Source organism: Anser brachyrhynchus (genome assembly GCF_964034855.1).
Source record: "Anser brachyrhynchus genome assembly, chromosome: 1".
Lineage (NCBI taxonomy): Eukaryota > Metazoa > Chordata > Aves > Anseriformes > Anatidae > Anser > Anser brachyrhynchus.
In genome coordinates, this window is record NC_137694.1 from 5,992,145 (window position 1) to 6,012,356 (window position 20,212).

Below are 20,212 nucleotides of genomic sequence, written 5' to 3' on the forward strand. Positions count from 1 at the left end.
GCTACCGGTTGCCTAAGGAGGAATGATCATGACATGATTACATTCAGTGCGGCAAACTGAATACATCCCTGCTAATCACACTCATACTGGTGCTTTAAAAGAGAAAACTTCCCAAAAGAAAAAAAATCATGAATGAAACTGATTGGAAAATAGAAAGTTCTTTTTTAACAGTTTATTAGATTATCAACGTTCCACTGTCAGGAAAGAGGACACCTTTGGCTAAAAGCTTATGCCATTTCAGTGGTATGGACAGTAATTATAGATATGTAGAAATATAGCAATGAAAAAAGAAGAAAGAGAGAGAGAGAGAATTAGATGATGAAAAGATATAAAATACATAAGATTTTCATAGAGAAGCTAAAAGCATGGCAGAGGGTGCCTGTCAGGACTCCAAACAAGTGGAAGAAACTGAAGGTGTGCCAGGAGAAAACAGCAGTGCTATAGCTCAGGGGACTCTGAACATTTATTGCCACGTACTGGTACTGTTGCTGGTAAGGCAGTAACAGTTTGGCTCTGGGACAGACCATTTACTTGAAAGTGGTTCTTATATCACTCTTTAATTTGGGAATTCCTGCCTGTAGGAGCCCTTTTCTTGAATTATTGAAAATGATATAATTTCTAAAAATCCAATGCATTTTTCATTCACTAGGTTATTTTCTTAATTATATTTACTGAAGATAGTTTCAGTTGCAGTTTTGTTCACCTTCAATTTATGTTCTTATTTCTAAAGCCTTTGGCAGTCTTTCAAAGAGTATCCATACACACTGAATTTCATCTCTCATCTCTAGATGATAGCTCCCAATAAATCCACAAGCAGTGCTTGCAGAGGCTAGAGCACCTTCCCTTTTCTCCTCCCCTGAGCCGAGCTCCAGAATAAATCATGATCCTCAACACTTCATTGATCTTGGTAAAGCTCTCCTTTCTGCCAAATTCAAAGGCCGATGAAGTTGCAGCTACTATTTCTCCAGTTCTGTGCCAGGTTTTACAGCAGTTTCTGGAGCAGAAATTAAAAAATAAAATAAAATAAAATAAATATAAAAATAAAATAAAATAAAATAAAATAAAATAAAATAAAATAAATAAAATAAAATAAAATAAAATAAAATAAAATAAAATAAAATAAAATAATAAAATAAAATAAAAATAAAAATGTAGTATATTAATGCTTAAGTCTAGCTTTTTAATTCTGGGTATCCAAAAGCTGTCTTTCTGCCCAGGTCAAGACAGATTTCCATAACAGAATCATAGAATCATAGAATATCCTGAGTTGGAAGGGACCCATAAGGATCATCAAGTCCAACTCCTGGCATCACACAGGTCTACCCAAAAGTTTAGACCATGTGACTAAGTGCGTAGTCCAATTGCTTCTTAAATTCAGACAGGCTTGGTGCAGTGACTGCTTCACTGGGGAGCCTGTTCCAGGGTGCAACCACCCTCTCGGTGAAGAACCTCTTCCTGATGTCCAGCCTAAACCTCCCCTGCCTCAGCTTGACACCATTGCCGCGGGTTCTATCACTGGTGATTAAAGAGAATAGGTCGGCGCTTGCCCCTCCACTCCCCCTCCTGAGGAAGCTGTAGACCGCAATGAGGTCCCCCCTCAGCCTCCTCTTCTCCAGGCTGAACAGGACAAGTGACCTCAGCCGCTCCTCATACGTCTTCCCCTCTAGGCCCTTCACCATCTTCGTCGCCCTCCTCTGGACACTCTCCAACAGTTTAATGTCCTTGTTGTACTGTGGCGCCCAGAACTGCACACAGTACTCGAGGTGAGGCCGCAGCAGCGCAGAGTAGAGCGGGACAATAACTTCCCTCGACCGATTAGCGATGCTGTGCTTGATGCACCCCAGGATACAGTTGGCCCTCCTGGCTGCCAGGGCACACTGCTGGCTCATATTCGACTTGCTGTTAACCACAACCCCCAGATCCCTCTCTGCGGGGCTGCTCTCCAGTGTCTCATTGCCCAGTCTGTACGTACAGCCAAGGTGGTCCCGTCCCAGGTGCAGGACCTGGCACTTGCTTTTGTTAAACCTCATGTGGCTGGTGATCTCCCAGCTCTCCAATCTGTCCAGATCTCTCTGCAAGGCCTTTCCACCCTCATCTGAGTGCGCAACTCCTCCAAGTTTGGTGTCGTTGGCAAATTTGCTCAAAACACCTTCTAGTCCTACATCCAAATCATTTATAAAAACATTGAAGAGGACTGGCCCTAAAATGGAGCCTTGGGGGACCCCAATAGTGACCATTCGCCAGCCAGATGTGGCCCCATTTACCACAACCCTTTGAGCCCTGCCCGTCAGCCAATTGCTCACCCATCGTATGATGTTTTTGTTAAGTTGTATGCTGCACATTTTGTCCAGTAGGATCCTATGGGAAACCATGTCAAAAGCTTTGCTGAACTGTGTCAAAAAAATCACATCAGCTGGTTTCCCTTAATCGACTAGATGGGTGATCTTATCATAAAAGGAAATCAAATTTGTTAGGCAGGACCTACCCCTCATGAACCCATGTTGGCTGGGACCAATGACTGCATTGTCCCCCAGGTGTGCTTCAATAACTTCAAGGATCATCCTCTCCATAATTTTACCAGGCACTGACGTGAGACTGACAGGCCTATAATTGCTAGGGTCTTCTTTCTTACCCTTCTTGAAAATTGGCACAACATTTCCCAGCTTCCAGTCCACTGGGACCTCTCCAGATTCCTAAGATTGTTGAAAAATAATTGAGAGAGGTCCTTCAATGACGTCATCCAGCTCTTTAAGCACCCTGGGATGAATTCCATCCGGACCTATGGACTTGTATGGATCCAGGTGGAGCAGCAAATCCCGCACACGTTCAGGGTCGGTTGCGAGTTTGTCATTTCCACCGTCATGGTCCTCCAGCTCAGGGCCCCCTGGGTCCTGAAGCCCATCATCAGTGTTGAAGACAGAGGCGAAGAAGGCATTACATGTCTCTGCTTTGCCTATGTCATTGTCTGTGAGGAGACCTCCCCCATCAAGTAGTGGACCTATGTTTTCTTTAGTTCTTTTTCTGTTCACATATCTAAAAACACTTTTTTATTGTCTCTCAAAGACATGGCCAGCTTCAACTCTAGTTGGGCTTTGGCCACGTGAATTTTCTCCCTACAAACACGAGCAGCATCCCTGTATTCCTTCCTCGTCGCCTGACCCTCCTTCCAGCAGCCGTACACTTCCTTTTTTCGCCTAAGCTCCAGTAGAAGATCCCTGGTCAGCCAGGCCGGCCTTCTGCCCCGCCTGCCTGACTTCTGGTATTTTGGAATCACCTGATCTTGCGCTTTTAGGAGGCAGTACTTAAAGATTGACCAGCACAGATGGACACCAATGCCTTCAAAAGCAGTTTCCCAGGGGACCTTGCTGACTAGTTCCCTGAGCAGCCTGAAGTCTGCTTTCCCCATATCCAGGGCTGAAGTTTTGGTGGCAGTTTTCCTTCTGTCACCATAAATTCTAAACTCAACCACTTCATGGTCAGTATGACTGAGACAGCCACCAATTGCCACGTCTCCCACAAGACCCTCTCTGTTCTCCAGCAACATATCTAGGAGGGCACCTTTCCTAGTTGGTTCCCTTAGCACCTGCACCAAGAAGTTATCATCTAGGTGCTTTATGAACCTCCTGGACTTGCTCATGTCAGCCGTGTGGTGATCCCAGTTGACGTCTGGCAAGTTGAAATCTCCCATAAGGACAAGGGGAGTTGATCTCGAGGCATCATAGATTCCCACAACGACATCCCCTTTATTTGTTCATCCCTTAATCCTTACCCTAATCTCAACTTTGCCATCGCCAACTTGAAGTTCCACACAGTCCAGCCCATGCTTCACATATATCACCACCCCGCCACCTCGCCTACCCTGCCTGTCCCTCCTGAAGGGCCTGTAACCATCTATTGCAACACACCAGCCACAGGACTCATCCCGCTAGGTTTTGCTTATGCCGATGATGTCGTAGCTGTGGGACTGGGCTAAGATTTCTAGCTCATCTATTTTATTCCTCATACTGCATGCATTTGTGTAGAAGCACTTCAAATGCGCCTCCCTACACGCAGCACCTTGTGTAGCTGACCAAAGGGCCTCACTAGCACACAGTCCCTCTGATTCTAGCGCACCATCCCTTAGCTCATCACCGGCGTGCCTGGTTTTATCCCCTTCCCCCTTTGACTCTAGTTTAAAGCCCTATCTATCAGCCCTGCCAACTCCTGAGCAAAAATCCTCACCCCTCTCTGAGAGAGGCGCATCCCATGTGATGCCAGCAGGCCCGGTGTCGCGTAGACCTTCCCGTGATCAAAAAACCCAACGTTCTGCCGGCTGCACCAGTCCCAAAGCCACATGTTAATGTGATGAGTCTGCTTGTCAGCATCAATCCCCCCTATCAGAAGGACAGAGGTAAACACAGCCCGTGCCCCTGATCCTTTTAGTCGCCCCAAAGTCCTAAAGTCCCTTCTGATTACCCTCGGACTTCTCATTGCTACCTCATCATTACCAGCCTGAAAGACCAGTAGCAGGTAGTAGTCGGTGGGCCATACCAGGCGCTTGACTTTCTTAGCAGACTTTCTCTCACCTGAGCCCCAGGGAAGCAACAGACTTTCCTGCAGGTTGGGTCTGGTCGGTATATCAGGCCCTCTGTCCCTTTTCTAAAGGGAGTCCCCCATGACAATAACCCTTCTTTTTTTTTGACAGATGATGTAGCAATGTGGGGGGTAGGTTGCCTTGCTTTAGGCACCCTCTCCAACTGGGATGGGCTTTCGTCTACTTCGTTGTTCTGACTGACTTTTGTGTTCTAGACCCTCATACCTGTTATATAACGGTAGATGGGAAGGTGAGGTGGGCAGGGACAGGGCTCACCTACCCCCCCGAACAAGAACCTGCCTCCATTCCCCCCCTTGGCTTAGGTCCCCTCCTGCTGCCTGGCGGGATGAGGGAACTTTTGTCTTCTGCTTAGCAGGAGACACCTGTGCTGTGGCAGGCTCGTGAATCTGTGTCAGAGAGGGCAGAGTACACCGCCACCAGTCAATTTCCCTCTCTGACTCCCTGATGCTCCTGAGCCTGCTCACCTCCTCCCGAAGCTCCACTACCTGGCTGAGCAGCTCTTCAATCTGGGCACACCTCGCACAGGCATAACCCTCGCTGCTGCTGTCGGATACCGACGGAAGACTCGGGCACACGCTGCAGCCCAAGACCTGGACGGCGGTGTGTTTCCCCGAGCCCTCCGTCTGAGTAGCCACATCGGTGACTGCGGCTGGAGAGGCCGCAAGAGATGCACAGGCCATGGTTTTCTGCCTGGTTGATACCACGGCCAGGTTGCTCGCAAGCAGGTTACAAGTACCGAAGGGAAAGACCGCAGCAAAAGAGCGGCGAGGGGCCCTCCCTGCTCGCCCTGCCTGCACGAGCTGCCTGCGCAAACTGCCGTGCCATGCCCTTCAGACGTGCCATGCCCTTCAGACGTGCCATGCCCTTCTGACGCGCCATGCCCTTCTGACGCGCCATGCCCCGTTTGCCCGCCCTGGTCACCGCGCTCCTGGTCGCTCGCGCTCCCTTGGGGCTGCTTTTGAACGGCCGGGGAGGGGGCACTGCTGGCTCTGCCTACGCCTCGTCAGCCTCCCTCGCGAGGGCTGCCGGGTCCTGGCAGCTCCCTCGGCTGCTTCGAGTGGCCTCGATGCTAGAAAAAAGCCCTGCCTGTCTCAATCCCCCGCTCCGCTGCAGAACGTGTCTGCCCCGGAGATGATCACCTCAGCAAGTGGCGAAGTTTTGGTCAGACATGAGATTGAACTGTGACACACATATCAGTTCAGGTGGTTTCACTAAAATGGTTCTGACCTCTGACAGCTGGGGAGAGCAGCCAGATGGGAACTGGGAAGGAGGAATTCGCTTCAGCAAGAGCTGGCAAACTTTCGGCACATACGGGTGGGGATATAAAATGGCATCACTCGTGTGTGCTGGGCTGAGCACTCTTTTAAAGCACTTTCCAGACCAACAGTGTTATTAGTACCATCTGGATGTAAACTCCTGGTATAGGTCATTAATAACTAAAGTCACTAATGGCAGTTCAGAAAAGATAGAGGTGGACAATAGTTTTTTCTAGCCCATAGGTGATAAATACATAGATTCTATATTTGAAACGTAGAAGGATAATCTGCTCATATCATCTAAGGATGACATTTGTTTCAAATGTACTAAAAAATAAGGTTGCTAGAAACATCTCAGAGGAATAGATCATTTTAAATGTGTAGACCAAGTTAATCTGCACTGAAAGGGAGATATTGTTTACCAGACTGTGGTCATGTTAATGTTATTTAGATTCAAGAAGGGCAGGTGTGCTGCCCCCCATACCCACAGGCTTCTAAATCTGTCATCAAAGGGAAAATACAAAAAAGATACAGAACATTTGGCTGAAAAAACTTTGATTAATGTAATTCATGAAAACCAGGAATTCCATCAAAAATATCCATTTCGTTCTTTTATGAAACTACAAGGAAAAAATAACAACACAGCTTTGGTACTCCTAGGTTCTACTGTTCGTGCGCCTTGGCAATCTAGGGAAGATTATGACTCTTCATTACCAGCAAAACACAATTTAATGGATTGAGCACAGGCCAATTAACATCTCAAAGCAGGCCTCAGCTGGAAGATTGCATTTTTGAAGATGTATTAGGCTCAGTTTTGTCATCAATAATGTCAACGTGAAGCCTGAACCCACTACTGACATCATAAAACTAACATGAATTTTAGATGCAGCATCTGATTTTGAAAATAGGGTTGTCTGGAAACATCCTCTGAGTGAGAAAAAAATATATCAAATAGTAAAGAACATTTTCTTTAAGTTAGCAATATAGAATTCAGTCTGTTTGGGAAGATTTCAACCTTTTTTTCATTTCTGGAGCCACATAAATATTCCATTGGAGACTAAAAAAAAACCAACATTCCACAGAAAAATTAGGTCTGTTCACGATTAGTTCAATTAATCTTTACTTTCTAAGAATCTGATATCAAAAAGAAAAAAAAAAAAAAAAGTTTTCAGAATCTGAAAGTAGCCTGGAAAGTGTCTAGGTACCTGTTTCTGCAAGAGGAAAATACTGACTCCTCAAAAGCTGTTTCAAACTACTGGATAAGGAATAATTAGCAACAGCTAGAATTTGTCATTTATAGACAAGCTGCAAAACAAATAAATACAAAGTATTTGAACAAATTGTTATGAAAAACAGCAGTATCTTCCCCTCCTGATCTCAGATGGAGACTATCTTCCTGACTGATGTGGAACAGATGAACATGATTTGCAATTTGGTCCTCTTCAAGTTCTGTCAGACAGGGAAACAGTGAAATCTAAGGAACTGTACATGATGATCCACTGCTATCTTCTGGCCTGACACACCAGGAACCTGTGATGTGAATTTCCCAAGGGAACCCCAAGAGCTGCCCGACACAGGCATTGGGACCTCATCCATGTTTAGTTCCTGCAACTTCCAGGGAAGTACTGGTTTGCTGAGGCTATACCAATTGCCAGATGAGAATACAAGGATATTTTCCTTTTTTCTCTATGTGTCAAACCATAAAAAATGCAATTTTCAAGACATCCACTATCTAGAGGGCAGTGTAGCATTCTAGAAAGTTGTTTCTGTTAATCTAACTGTTTTTGTAGTCTTTATTGGTTGGATTTTTTCAGATGAAGAAATGAATGTTTATGCCTGAGGTTTAAAAAGTAATAAAAATGCTTTATTTTCAACATGGGAACCAGTGCTTGTCTTTATTGGAATCACAGCCCAGATCTTGTCTAGTAGAAAAATCACTACCGTGACTTCTGAAGATGAGGTCAGAAAGAAAAATGTGACATGAGATTTTGAATATTTTTGAACAGAAGAAAAGGATATTTTGTAAACAAACTACGTGTGAATATGGGCTGTACATATAAATGATTTAATTTGGGCTACCCTAGTTATTAATGCTTTGAAGATATAAAACTTGCATGAAGAGATTAAGGGAGTAATGGAATAGTCAGCATGGGAATGAATGAGCATTTATGTGACACGTTATTTAAAAAGTGAAGTCTTCAGAAATAGAAAGAAAAAAAAAACATAGTACTTTTTTTCCATATATATTTTTTTATGTGATAAGAGAAAATAATTGGAGAAGAGAGAGGAAAGGAGAAGAGAGGAGAGGAGAGAAGAGGAGAGCTTTCTCTGTTTACCTCTTCATTAGGAAAATAACTTTCTAGTAACTTTTTTAATGGATAAATTGCATTTTAGACCTGAATTTAATTCCAACCCTCTAGTGATGAAATAACACTGCTATGAAACTCTCTCTTGCACTGCTTTCACAAGGATAGCATGTTGAGTATTTTTCGTAGGGAAAGCAAAAGATTATTTTAGTGTGCTCCACGGTGCTCTGTGTGGGTATATGACACACCTGTACATGGATTCGTAGATGCTTGTATGTATGCACACAGATAAACATCTTTATGCAAAAGCTCCATTAGAGTTACATGCCCAGACTCAGGACATTTAATTAGTTTTTGTGCAGAGAAAAATCTCCTGACAGCTGTTATGACAAAAAGTGGTCTTTCCCTTTTTGACCTATCTCCCTGCTTTTGTAATAGGAAGGGAAGATGAAACTCTGTCATCTCTAGTGAATCCAGAAAATCTTGAATCCTGGCCAACATCAGATACAATCTCAGCCTGAGCTGATGCAGTTCATACACAGGCAAAAAGGATGCTCTTCCATGCCTTCATATGAAATATGCATATGATTGCTCAGGCATCTAAAGCATTTTCTCTTTCCCTACTTGCATGTCACCATCTTTAGGTCAATAACAAAGCATACAATCACTGGGGATGTCCCCTCTCCCTCCCTCGCTTCCCCCTCCCCCCCCCCCCCCTGTTTAAAGGATAGACGCTCTATGTACAAGGTAGGAGTTTGTGGTTGGTACTTTCAAAATTACATGCCTGACTGTCATTTCATAAGGATGAAATTTCAAAAATGAAAGATTTATTTTAACATTTTCTTAATTTCATCATTATTCCCTTTCATTATTTTCCACTTATTTCCCTCTAGGACTTAGGAGCTTTGAAATTATTTTTTATTTGTAAAGGCTATGGTATAGGTGACCATTATTTAAAGCTTCAGTGGTTTCTAGCTTAGCTACAGCAACTCTTAAATTTTTGAGGTAGTAGAAACCATCTGTCTCAACAGATCATGTTCTTTTACACTGAATGACGAACTAGTATTTCAGCTGATTTAGACTTAAAACAATCTTGGAAAGGAGGGGATTTCATAAAGCTGCCAATTTTTCTGTCTTCTACTAAGTTCCTAATGTTCTGCTCTGTGAATTGCTAGGGTGGTATCTGTCCCTCCCAGATGGGAAAGTAGGACACATGTAAAAAAAATAGTTTTCTCAGTGTCAGGAAGACTAAGTGGAATTAGCTAAATATCTCCATCTAGTCCCTTACCAATAACTTTCCTTTTCTCTGGACTCCTGTAATGGATAGAAAACCAGAGGTAAATGTTTAAAGAGTCTATTCAAAATACATGGATATGGGAGCACTAGTTGTCCTTTTTGTCTTTGGAAATCCTCCCCTAAACATTTTACAGTATGTATTCGGCATAATTAAATTACTCTGAGATTTATACTTCAACGCTGCATGAGATGGAATTCAGTCTGTATAAATGCAGCTGTGGTCCATGTGAAAACATGGCCTTCATAACAAAGCACTTATTAAGGTCATTACCGAAGTTTTTATTTTCTGGACTGTGTTATGGAGGCAGCCTGAACAATAACCTTTTGACAAGGATTCATAATTACCTCTTGGTGCTGCTCACTGTATGACCTGACACCAAAAGAATGGAAATGAATAGAGAGACAATGTCAGCTTTGCCATTTCAGGCTACTGTGGTACCAGAAGGGTTAACGGCTGCTATTTTCCTCTGTACCAAATTTGACCCATGACTCCCCCGAATGGAATGAAAGGAGCAGATTGGGGTGTGCAAGTAGCTCTTTTTGAAAATGTCTGGCAAGTACAAGGATCTTTTCTTTTCTTTCATTCTTTCCTTTGGGTTAGGAAGGGCAACCCCTGCCTTGGACTACAGAAGTGTTCTTGCTCTGCCTATGAATCTGCAGAATGAAGAAACTCTCCTGCTAGCCAATAAAGAGAAATTTAGCACAGGACATAAATGTTTGGCTCATATACTGTTTAAAGTAAACTACAAACACCTTAAAAACAATTAGGATGACGGGAGTTTGGGGAAGGCTGTCTTTTCAGAGAGGCTGGAAAGCATTTCTCCCATAATAAAGTATGCCGTAATAGTCATTTTCTGCTGGGTGAATAAGCACAAAACACATCTTTGTTCATAAGGCTTTTTATTGTAGTACTTGTCATGAGCAAAACCTGAAAGTACTTGAAAATCCATTAAAATCACAATCCATATAAAAAAAAAAACTCTGGAAAGTTTGTCTCTGTAGACTTTGTAAAAGTGAGAAGTCGATAAGTATGAGACACATTTATGTAATTTAAGATTAATGATTAACTGTTAAAGCGCAGGCTTTGTACAATCAAGCCTGCTGTTCAGCAAAGAAACAAACCCCTTAAATCTCTGCAGCTGCTGGAGGAAGCCAACTTCTAAGTTGCTCTGTGTGATAAGATGCCCTGAATCCCAGACTCTGGCCATTGACTGGCTGTGAATCAGCGATTACTGACTGTCTCCGGGGTGTTTCGGTTACAGTACTCTTTCCCAAAGGGCAATTGTCATTTGGATTTATGCCTGCTTGTAACTGCTTTTTCTCTGGTTGTGTTCAAGCACTGGTGCATGACTTTGTGCATTTCTTAAACTTAAGACTTACAATTTCTTGTCTCCCAGATCATGTATTTCACCAGGGGAGAATAGACTCGCTTTAAAGATTTGTAATACTTGGATTTACTCATACCGGTTCTAGCAGTGGGACTTTTTTTTTTTCTTTCCAACAGAATTATTAAATTCAGACAGATTTTTTCACACATCCAGGCCATGAACAAGTGCCTGAGTTACCAAGTTTAAACAACATCTTGGCAACTTTAAAACATTTGGCTGGTCAGCAGGAAAGGAAAAGCTGCTTGTAAAGCACTGGAATGCATTTTCAATTAGTCACTACATTGCTTAAAAGGCCAGGCATTAGGCGCTGGGAGGAGAGGCAGGGGGGTGGCAGTGCTGGCGGGAGGGACAGCATGAGACAGTCTGGAGAAGAGCCTTTATCAGTCCAGAACAGCAGCCCTGAAGTTTGAGGCCACTCTTTAAAAGATAAGCTTTTGTTTAACAACAGCCTCCCCAGGGACAGTGAGGTTTTCCTGGTACAAGACCAGTGTTTCTTTCAAATAATGTAATATTGCTTTTTATGAAAGAGCAATGGAGATGAGATGATGAGCAATGGAAAATATGTGTTGGGAAGATGTTAGCAGTTATTTAGTTCCCTATTATTTCCTGATAACCCGACTGTTGGGTATCTTGACCAAAAAGTTGTGCTTTGGCAGACCTTCCTTGGCTCCTAAAATATTTTTGAATGAGATAACACCCTTGAAAGAGGATTAAATAACCAGCCTAAACTGCTTACTACACTTGGTTTATTTTCCTGCGCTACTCTATGAAGTCCTCAGCCCAATAAGTTTGTAATAAAGAAACAGCTAAAAAAGAAATCTCGTGACATAAAAGCATCTTTCTAATGCTCAGTAGCCATCATTGCTCATGCTTTTTTAAATGCTTTGTCCTGTACTTGACCTTCAAATGTTTGTAGCTGGCTGATCTGGAACTTTTTTGGCTCCACAGCTGTCTAAACTAAGGGTGATGACATTGCTTAGATATCCCTTTGTGTATGTGCGTGTATATACGAATACCATTTTCAAAAGTATACATATATTTACTTTAACATGACTCAAGATCTTGAAAAGCTTGTACTTTATCATATAAACCGAGAACTGCAAAACTCTCACTGGTGGGACTTGTTATGGCATGAAAGACCTAAGTTATACAATAGGCTGGATTTCAGCAGGTAGAGGAAATTTTCAGAGCTGTTGCCTTCTGGCTAACTGTAATAAATTTGCCTAAGTAATATTTCACAGATGTGCTGCCTGTTTCTTGGCAAACAAGCTAAAGATCACAGGAAATTTCTTCACTTAAAGAATAAAATAAAAGTTTTGAAGACAAAGTCCTTAACCACAACAGAAAAAACATTTAGCTAAAAGATGGGAGGGAGTACTGCAATCCAAGCACAAGAGTTAAAATAATTCTAGAGTGAGTTTCTGTTTCTGTTTTATTTGTTTTCTCCTACTATAGCTACATGCTCTATGAAATACGTGAGGCTGTTTTGGAAAATCCATTGCCTGACACAAGTTTCTCTGTGCTAAACTTAATCTTCTAGTTTTATTTTTAGAAAGCTTATGGTTGCTTTCTTCAATGTTGTAGAAAGTCTGGCAAAATGCCAGCCAGGTCCAGCAAAATGGAGACATGGCATTCCTTCCAAGGATGAAAAATTTAAGTTGAAAACAATAAAAATAACCATAAATAATTGCAAATGGTAAAGCAATAAGAATCTTTATCGCTAATTTATTGTTTTCATAGAGATACATTGGAAGAAAATAATGAAGGGTTTTCTGTGGGATGTCAGTGAAAGGTAAGAAAATGGAAAGTATAAGATATGTTAGAGAGAAAATTCTTGAAGTGGAGATAGTTCTTTGAGCTTCTGGGTGAACAGGATAAGAAACATTGCATCTCAGTGGAGTTCTGGACAGGTTTGGCACTGGCCTGAAGTGTGTGACAGGGGACAAGATGTTTCCCTTGGCCTTTTTTCCACCTACACAAGGAGAAACTGTGGTCCTCTAACTTGTGTCTCACCTCGTGTCTACTCCTTGAAGGCTATGGGTGTAGAATCATCCAACCTTGATGTAAAGGCCTCTTACCCTTGCAGCTCACACCTACTCCAGTACAGAAACTGAAACCATTGTATCCCTAAGTGGGTATAAAGGTAGAACACCATTGCTCCCATCTCATCTTGATGTGCAACAGCAACCAGATAAGACGCGACAAGGACCCAAACCAAACTTCCCAAGGGGACGTGATAGAACAGGGAATTTTTTGTTGTTGTTGTTGTTTGTTTGTTTGTTTGTAGACTGCTTGGAGACTTTGCTACTTTGAGCCTGGTGCCTGGTCATTGACAGAAAACATTCAATAACAAGTGTATATGGGAAAATACATGGCCCTAAAACAACCAAATGGGAAAGAAAGTTTGTTGGACTTGATGATCTCTCAAGGTCCCTTCCAACCCCTACAATTCTGTGATTCTGTGAAAGGCATTGAAGAAGGAGAAGAGGCAAGGTACTATAACCAGTTACATCCTCCACAGCCTCAAGTAAGGGTTAACCTGTGTAATGATGGCTTACAAACTTTGGGAAGAAAGGGGGAAACACTGGGAAATCTGTTTTAATTGTTTCCCAAGCTGAAAATGAAGGTTTCAGCAGTTCCACAAAGAAACATATGACAAGTGGCAACTGAATTTCACTTTCCATGGCAAACATCTAACCCGCCTGCTGTAGGTAAATAAATATATGGCCCCATAGTGTTGAAAGGTTTATCCTTGAAGAAGTGGACCAAATCACCTTGTGCCAAACTGCTGTTAAGAGAGAGGTGGAACATCTGTAAACTCTCCTCCACCCTCCCACCCCCAGATCTGTACCTGCAATCTCTCCATCAGCAGTCCCTGATGTCCTTATCCTTATCACACTCCTCCAAGACACAGCAAAGCTGTTGCCCAGGGGAGGATATAAAATCCGTATGTCTGAACCTGGGACCTCACTTGCTAAATCAATCTGCTGATATGGTCTCATATGCTTAGCAAGGGACTTCACCAGAGGAAAAGAGGCAGGAGGGGACTCAATGCACGTTCCTCCTAAAGAAAGGGCCGTTGATGCATTGACTTTTGAACAAAGGAGGCATTTTCTAAGTAGTTTAAAATGATCATTTCTATCTAACCACTATCTCCTGGCTACTGCCTGGCAGACAAAATGGTCACAAGGCATTTTGGAGGAGTGTCACCTTCTGTGCTGCCTTTGTACCGTGGGGAGACCAGCAAGAGGAGGTTCAGGCTGCCAAAACCAGCATACAGCAGCAGCAAAGGGAGCCCTGAAAGCACAGCGCAAGTTCTAGCACACCAAAAGGAGATGGTGGTGGGAGACTTAATGCAGTCTCCAAAGCTTATTATGTTTTGTTATGCACTTTGTTATGTTTCCCTGAGTGTGTGATGTCACACACTACCAGATTTTTATGTGACCATCATATAACTGCTTCGTTTTAGCATACAAGGGCTGCTTTTAACTTCTGTTTTTTTGTTGTTGTTGTTTTGTTTTGTTTTGTTTTAAAAAAAAAAAGAACCTATGGCAGGGAGGAACTAGGAGCATATGCCTGTGCTATAAATAGCAAAGTGGAAGTATCTGTCGTTTGGGGTAGTTTGGTTCTGACTGAACACTTTGTAAGACACTGTTTTGCCCTTTTTTTTTTTTTCTTGAATTTTAATTTAGGAATTTCTAGAAATCCCACAAAATTAGTCGAGCTCAAGGAGAGGATGCAGTCATTCACAGGATGAATGGAAAATATTTAGAGGGAAAAATGCAGAAGAGAAATATTCAAAAGCAGGGAAATCAATGTCAAAAACTGTTATAATAACACAAAAGAAGCCAATCATGTAGATTTTTCTAAATAAACAGACACTAGCAGAGCAGTTACACAACTTTTCAGATCACTATGGTGATCTGGAGGGTGCTTTACTATTTATTTTTTAAGTAGCAACAAAAAGAAGAAATGGATTTAATGGAATTTTATAGACACCTTCTCTTTCAAACATCCTAAGGTTATATCTGTCTTTGCGTTATTAGGCTTTTTATTATTCTACCATAATAGCACTCTTGCTGTAAATTAGACTGCTTTCAGTCACAGCTTCAGCTTACAAATCCATCAAGTCTATTAGATTTGAAAGACAGAGAGAGAGAGGGAGGGAAAGATGATGCTGTATTCATAGGGTTGTGAACTGCTTTTTCGGGAGGCGGGGGAAAGGGGGTGTGTATAGATTGGGGTGAAGTCAAGGGGAGGAGGGAAGGGTGGGAGAGGAGTTGCAATTCGAAAGTCCCTCCTTTAAAAGTGTCAAACTCCAACCTGCACAGAATGGGGAAAGGGAGACCCCCAGCAACTTCCAGAAAATAATATAAAAGCAAACCTCAGAGGTGGAAGAAATACCCAAAAGGAGAAGACTGCAGCTTGCAGTAATCTGTAAATGATTGCTGGCAAAGACTGGAGGCTTCAAGCTTGAGCTGTGTTTGTTCCAAAAGAAAGCCAAGAAGGACGGTGTTAATAAAGAGAGATTTAACTGAGGGCTGTGCTTGGAATAAAGTGGGCTACAAAAAGGTCACATTTGATCAGTTGGAGCAGATTACAAGGGCTTTAAAAGGTAGTGGTGGAGAAATGAAACTGGGACTGTGAAGCAATATAGCACAAGATTGATTTTGGGGGTGGAGAGAAGCTGGGACAAGTGCTTATCAGCTTGAGAAGGAGGAAGAGCTGTGCTGGGTTTGTTGTCATTCCCACACTGAGTAGAGTACTTGCTGCTTTTGTGGTTAGGCTGCCCTGCCGTTTTCTTTTTTTTATTATTATTATTATTTTTATTGTTATTATTAATACAATGGTGTCTATAATCTCTGACTTGGATCCTCTGAAAGGCTGGAAAGTTTTAAGGTAGGCCTATGTTTTCTTCTGTTTGGTACAGGCGTTTTTTGGTTTAGTCCTAAATTAACTGGAGCTTGAGTTATAATCGAAATGTGAGCCCTGGGCTTAAGTAAGAGAGGAGTTTCTGGTAATTAGAGCCCTTTTAAGATACAGCAAACCTTTAAGCAGATGTTTAGAGAGACCCGAGGGAGATTTTAAAAATATACTTCTCGGTGTTACAGTGCAGTGAGGAAGTGTGGACTTGTTTTTTTTTTTTTTTCAAGATTGCTCTGTAAATTCAAGTTAATAGTAAAGGCTCGCACCAGTTGAAACTGCAGGATTAACTCTCTGCTTTCCTCGCTGTACTTTGCAGGGGAATGGGTGGGAAACTTTAGGGGAGCAAAAACCAGCGTGAAAGTTGGGGAGACCAGGCTTGTGAGGGTATAAAAATCAAAATTTTTTAAAAAGTGCTCGTTTCATTTTGGGTTTGAAACTTCCAATTTGTTGTCCCTTTAAGGCATGTATTTGATACTGAAAAGTTGTTACTGATTTTTCCCCTCAGTACTACTATTTGTTCTTTGAACAGTGAAGAACAGTAACGCGAAATGCTAAAAATGATAAGGGGAGGGGAGGAAAGGGGGGGAACCCACTGTTACTGCCTGCTGGAGATATGAAAACTCTACAGTGTCAAATGTCCGTGTTTTATGCTGTTCTAATTGCATGGCTTTGCCTATTGAGAATCTCGACATGTAAAAAGTTTGCAGATGGTTTACAGAAACTTCACTGAAACATTGGAAACATCTGTGGTGAATGTAGTTGGTTAAATTATAAAATTAGTTAAATATAAAGCTTATTTCCCTCAACTGTTATACAAAACATGAAGCTGCACCTAATAAAGTTTTTTGTTTTTTTTTTTTTTAAGCGAATAATTGCAAGGATTTTGAAGAGGTGTGTGAATTGTTTTGTTGTTTTTTATAATATATAAAATGTTAAAGTATATGTGAGCTTCTTGCAGCAACATTTTTAATAGCTTAATGTGTCATGAGCTGAAAAACAACCCCTCAAAAGTCAAACCATAAAGTCTACTTACGAGTTTTTTTCCTCATATTTGCAGAGTGCTGAACTTTCTTTTCTCATAAGTTGAAATTTCATCTTCAGAGAGCCTGTGCATAGCAATGTGGACTAAAATCCTTAATGCTTGTCTGTGGTGTGAGAATTGGCTAAAGCAGTTTTACTGCAAGTTTAGTTCTTGATTTTTTTTTTAATTTTATTTTTATTTTTTATTGTTGTTAAGTCACTTAGGACTGTCAGCTCATGGTGACTAGATTCTGTTTGACTTCCTAAACTTCAGCATAGAGGCTAGCGTGCTGCAGGCTCAGCGGTCTGAGTGTCATCAGGGAAGGGTGGTCATATTAGGGTGATCTGAGCTGGAGTGACTCCTGTGAGTCATCCCGAGCGAATGCCAGGGAAGTGCTTTTGCAGAGCGCCATATGTGTCGTCTGCTGCATGTGTGCGCCAGAAAAAGCTATTCTAGGAATTCTTTGTAAAGTTTATCCCGTTCTGAGACAACTTCTGATTCCTCTGCCGATCTAGTCAGGTGATACCAGGTTTTTGCTGAGTGGAGCGATGACATGGAGGACTTGAAAGTTGAGATGATTTGAGGAGAGACTGTTGCCCTCTCAAAGAATTCTGTTTTCTTAGAAAAATGACATGTTTATATGACTGTACCAGAAATATCTCCCTGGTGCTCTTTCCTACAGCATGACAGAAATTTCCTAACTTTGTGTGTGAACCTGGAGATTAGAGCTTTACAGACACAGGGTAGGTCAGGGATGTGATTAAATTGATTTACTGGACACTTCTTTATGTAGTTACTGTGCATGACTGCAGCAGCAACTCTGTACAGATCAGCTGCAGGATGCAGAGTGTTAAAAGGTGGGAAGAGGCACTATTCAGTATAAGTAAAATGATAGTGATAGTTTAAAAAAAAATTAGTTGGAAGTCAACATGCAGCTCGTGGCTTGTGATTTATTAAATTGTAAAGCCAATTCTACTTTTCCTTATAAATTTTAGCTTCTTTACAAGAAAGTAAAGGTGTGTTCCGCTCAGGTGACATGAAGTAATTCCGTAAGATCCAAATGAAATGCAGCAGCAAATGCTGCAATCAGCTTGAGAGTAGTATCCCATGGTGGCAAATTCCCCGTTTTGTTTGTCTTGTGCACCCCCTGTAATTTATTCTGTGACTCACTCACAATTTGAGACCTGCTTAGCTGGAAGGCAGATCTCGTGGCTGGGGGTAAAATAATTTTACTGGGAGAGCTGGCAGAGGTATTAAAACAAATAAATGGTTGCATGGTGTGTATATAATATTACATCAGGCCTCCCTCTTCTGTTGTTTCTGTCTGGGGTAGGATGGTAAGAGGTACAATACTTTCCAGAAAGTCTTGGCACCCACTGGATTCATGTTAGGGCCTCTGAATGCCAGTTAATGTACAGAGCAAAACAACAAAACCCACTTCAGAAAATATTTTTTTTTTCACTGGGTTTCTTCTCAGTGATCTGAATATTAAAGTTATTGGAAAGTAAATCTCTGAGAGCTCAGATCTTTTTTTTTTTTTTTCCCCGTCGTGTTTCTTTTCAAATAAACTCCCAGCATAACACCTATGCTTTGACATTAACACACTTCTGCCGGATCTTCCCTCATAGATGCCTTGTCACTCTCTGTAGTGTAACCAGAATAAGTGGTGTCTGTTGCAGTCAGGAGAGGCTGGCAAAACTTCAGGCCTTTTTGAGACACTTCAGAGCCATACCAACAAATGGTCTGTGCTCACCAGCCCTCCATGGACACAAAAACCCCATTTACCTGGCTCTGAAGGGTTACAGAAGGTGGGATCTAGCCCCCTGAGGGCACAGGAGAGACAGAGAACAGCTGTTCTAACCCCTGTCCCAAATCCTCCCTGTACTTCTGTGGCATGATTTTTATCCTCATATGTGACAGGGATGGCTTTGGTTGCTGCTTCAGAAGCCAGTGCCTGTGCTATGAACCTCAGCAGCAGCTAGAGTAGAGCAGTAACCTGGCAAGGAGAAGCACAAAAAGAAAATCCCTCAAGGCCATGTCTCCTCTGTTGTTTCTATCCCTTAATTTGGCTCCAACAAGACTAACTACAGTGCCCATAAATCATGAGTTACCTACACAGGGAAGACCTTACACCCATTTGCATTCCTCCCTGAAGAAGTATGTGACCTTTCTATGGCTCATTGCTGGGGCTGGGGGGGCTGAAGGGGGATAGTTTTTAACTTGACTTCTCAACCTCATAGTGAAATCCGAAAAGTAGAAGTTTTCACTCAAATGAGTGGAGAAGTTAAAGCCTGCGAAGCAGCAAAGTCTTGCTGTACTGCTCTGCATGCAGGTGACCTAAATTTCACAAGTCCTACTGAGCAGGAATATATAGCTTGGCTAACGAAGATGGGAACATGTCCTGTGTAGGATGGATGTACTAATTCAAAATTTCTCTCCAAAATGCCATTTCCTACCACACACACCACCCCAAAAGGACAGAAGTGCCTTCCATGCTTAGGAAGTCAGTGCAGGAGGTGTAATTTCAGCCTTGTTGTGTTGGTATTATAAGCTAGTTGGGGTAAAAAGTCCTTATCCAACACCCCTCTCCTCTGATTATTTGTGAATTAAGGTGGGTTAAATGGCTTCAAGGGGTTCAAACTTGGAAAAGAGGGCAGAAATGTCTCAGATTTGCAGAATGGCAAAGAAGTGGCTCAGAAATGCAATGGCTCACATTTAATTGTTGGCATAGAACAGTAAACAGAGAGAACTGTAGCATTGCAAATCCTATTACTGCTTCGGCTCCTGGCTTTCCAGCTCAGCAAAACTTGAGATACGGTAAGGCATCCTCGGTTGTATTCAGTACTGGAGCAAACTGGTTTAGTACATGCCCCCCCCAGCAGCAAACTGCTGTTCAGAAAGGGGGAAAAATGGTTTCACATATGCTTTACTCTGAGGACCTGAACAATATTGTCTCCACCCACTCCTCAGAAACAAAACCAAAAGAGCCCCGAAGGTTTGGCCCAGGGACATAATGCTGGACTCCGTCACCACCACGAAATACAGATAATGGAATTTTGGATGTCAATGGAGAATACTAATTGCTCCATAATTGCCACAATATGCTTGCTTAAAAAAAAAAAGGCGCAAAAAGAGGGCGTGTGGATCTCGTCATAACTAAAAACATATTTAAGAAATAGTTTTCCAGCTAACCGCTCTGCAAATATAGGTCATGTACGAGATAGCACTGAAAGGGATGTTAGTGAGGGTCAGGTAAGTCCCAAGTTATTACATGGATGAGAATCACCAGGAGGATGCAAGTTGTGACTAAGCTCTAATATATAAAATATGACCAGCAAAATGTAGTTGGGATTCCCCTGCTTTCAGTTTGAATGTGCAACTCTTCAGTAATAGTGGGATAAAAAATGAGAGCCAGCTATATCGAA

General features: G+C 42.1%; 1 protein-coding gene across 5 annotated transcripts in view; it reads left to right on the forward strand.

Moving 5' to 3' along the window:
- Positions 1-20,212, forward strand: part of CELF2 (CUGBP Elav-like family member 2) — a 567,685-nt gene that overhangs the window by 176,659 nt on the left and 370,814 nt on the right. For 3 of the 5 annotated variants that reach the window (XM_080580958.1, XM_080580956.1, XM_080580960.1), the window contains exon 1: positions 15,424-15,739. The exons of 1 other annotated variant lie outside the window; for it this stretch is intronic. In XM_080580958.1, the coding sequence (XP_080437084.1) occupies positions 15,687-15,739 (53 nt within the window). In that variant the 5' untranslated portion in view covers positions 15,424-15,686. Of the gene's footprint in view, positions 1-15,423; positions 15,740-20,212 lie in introns of those variants that run through there. One more of the 5 variants, XM_080580951.1, reaches the window with a different exon arrangement.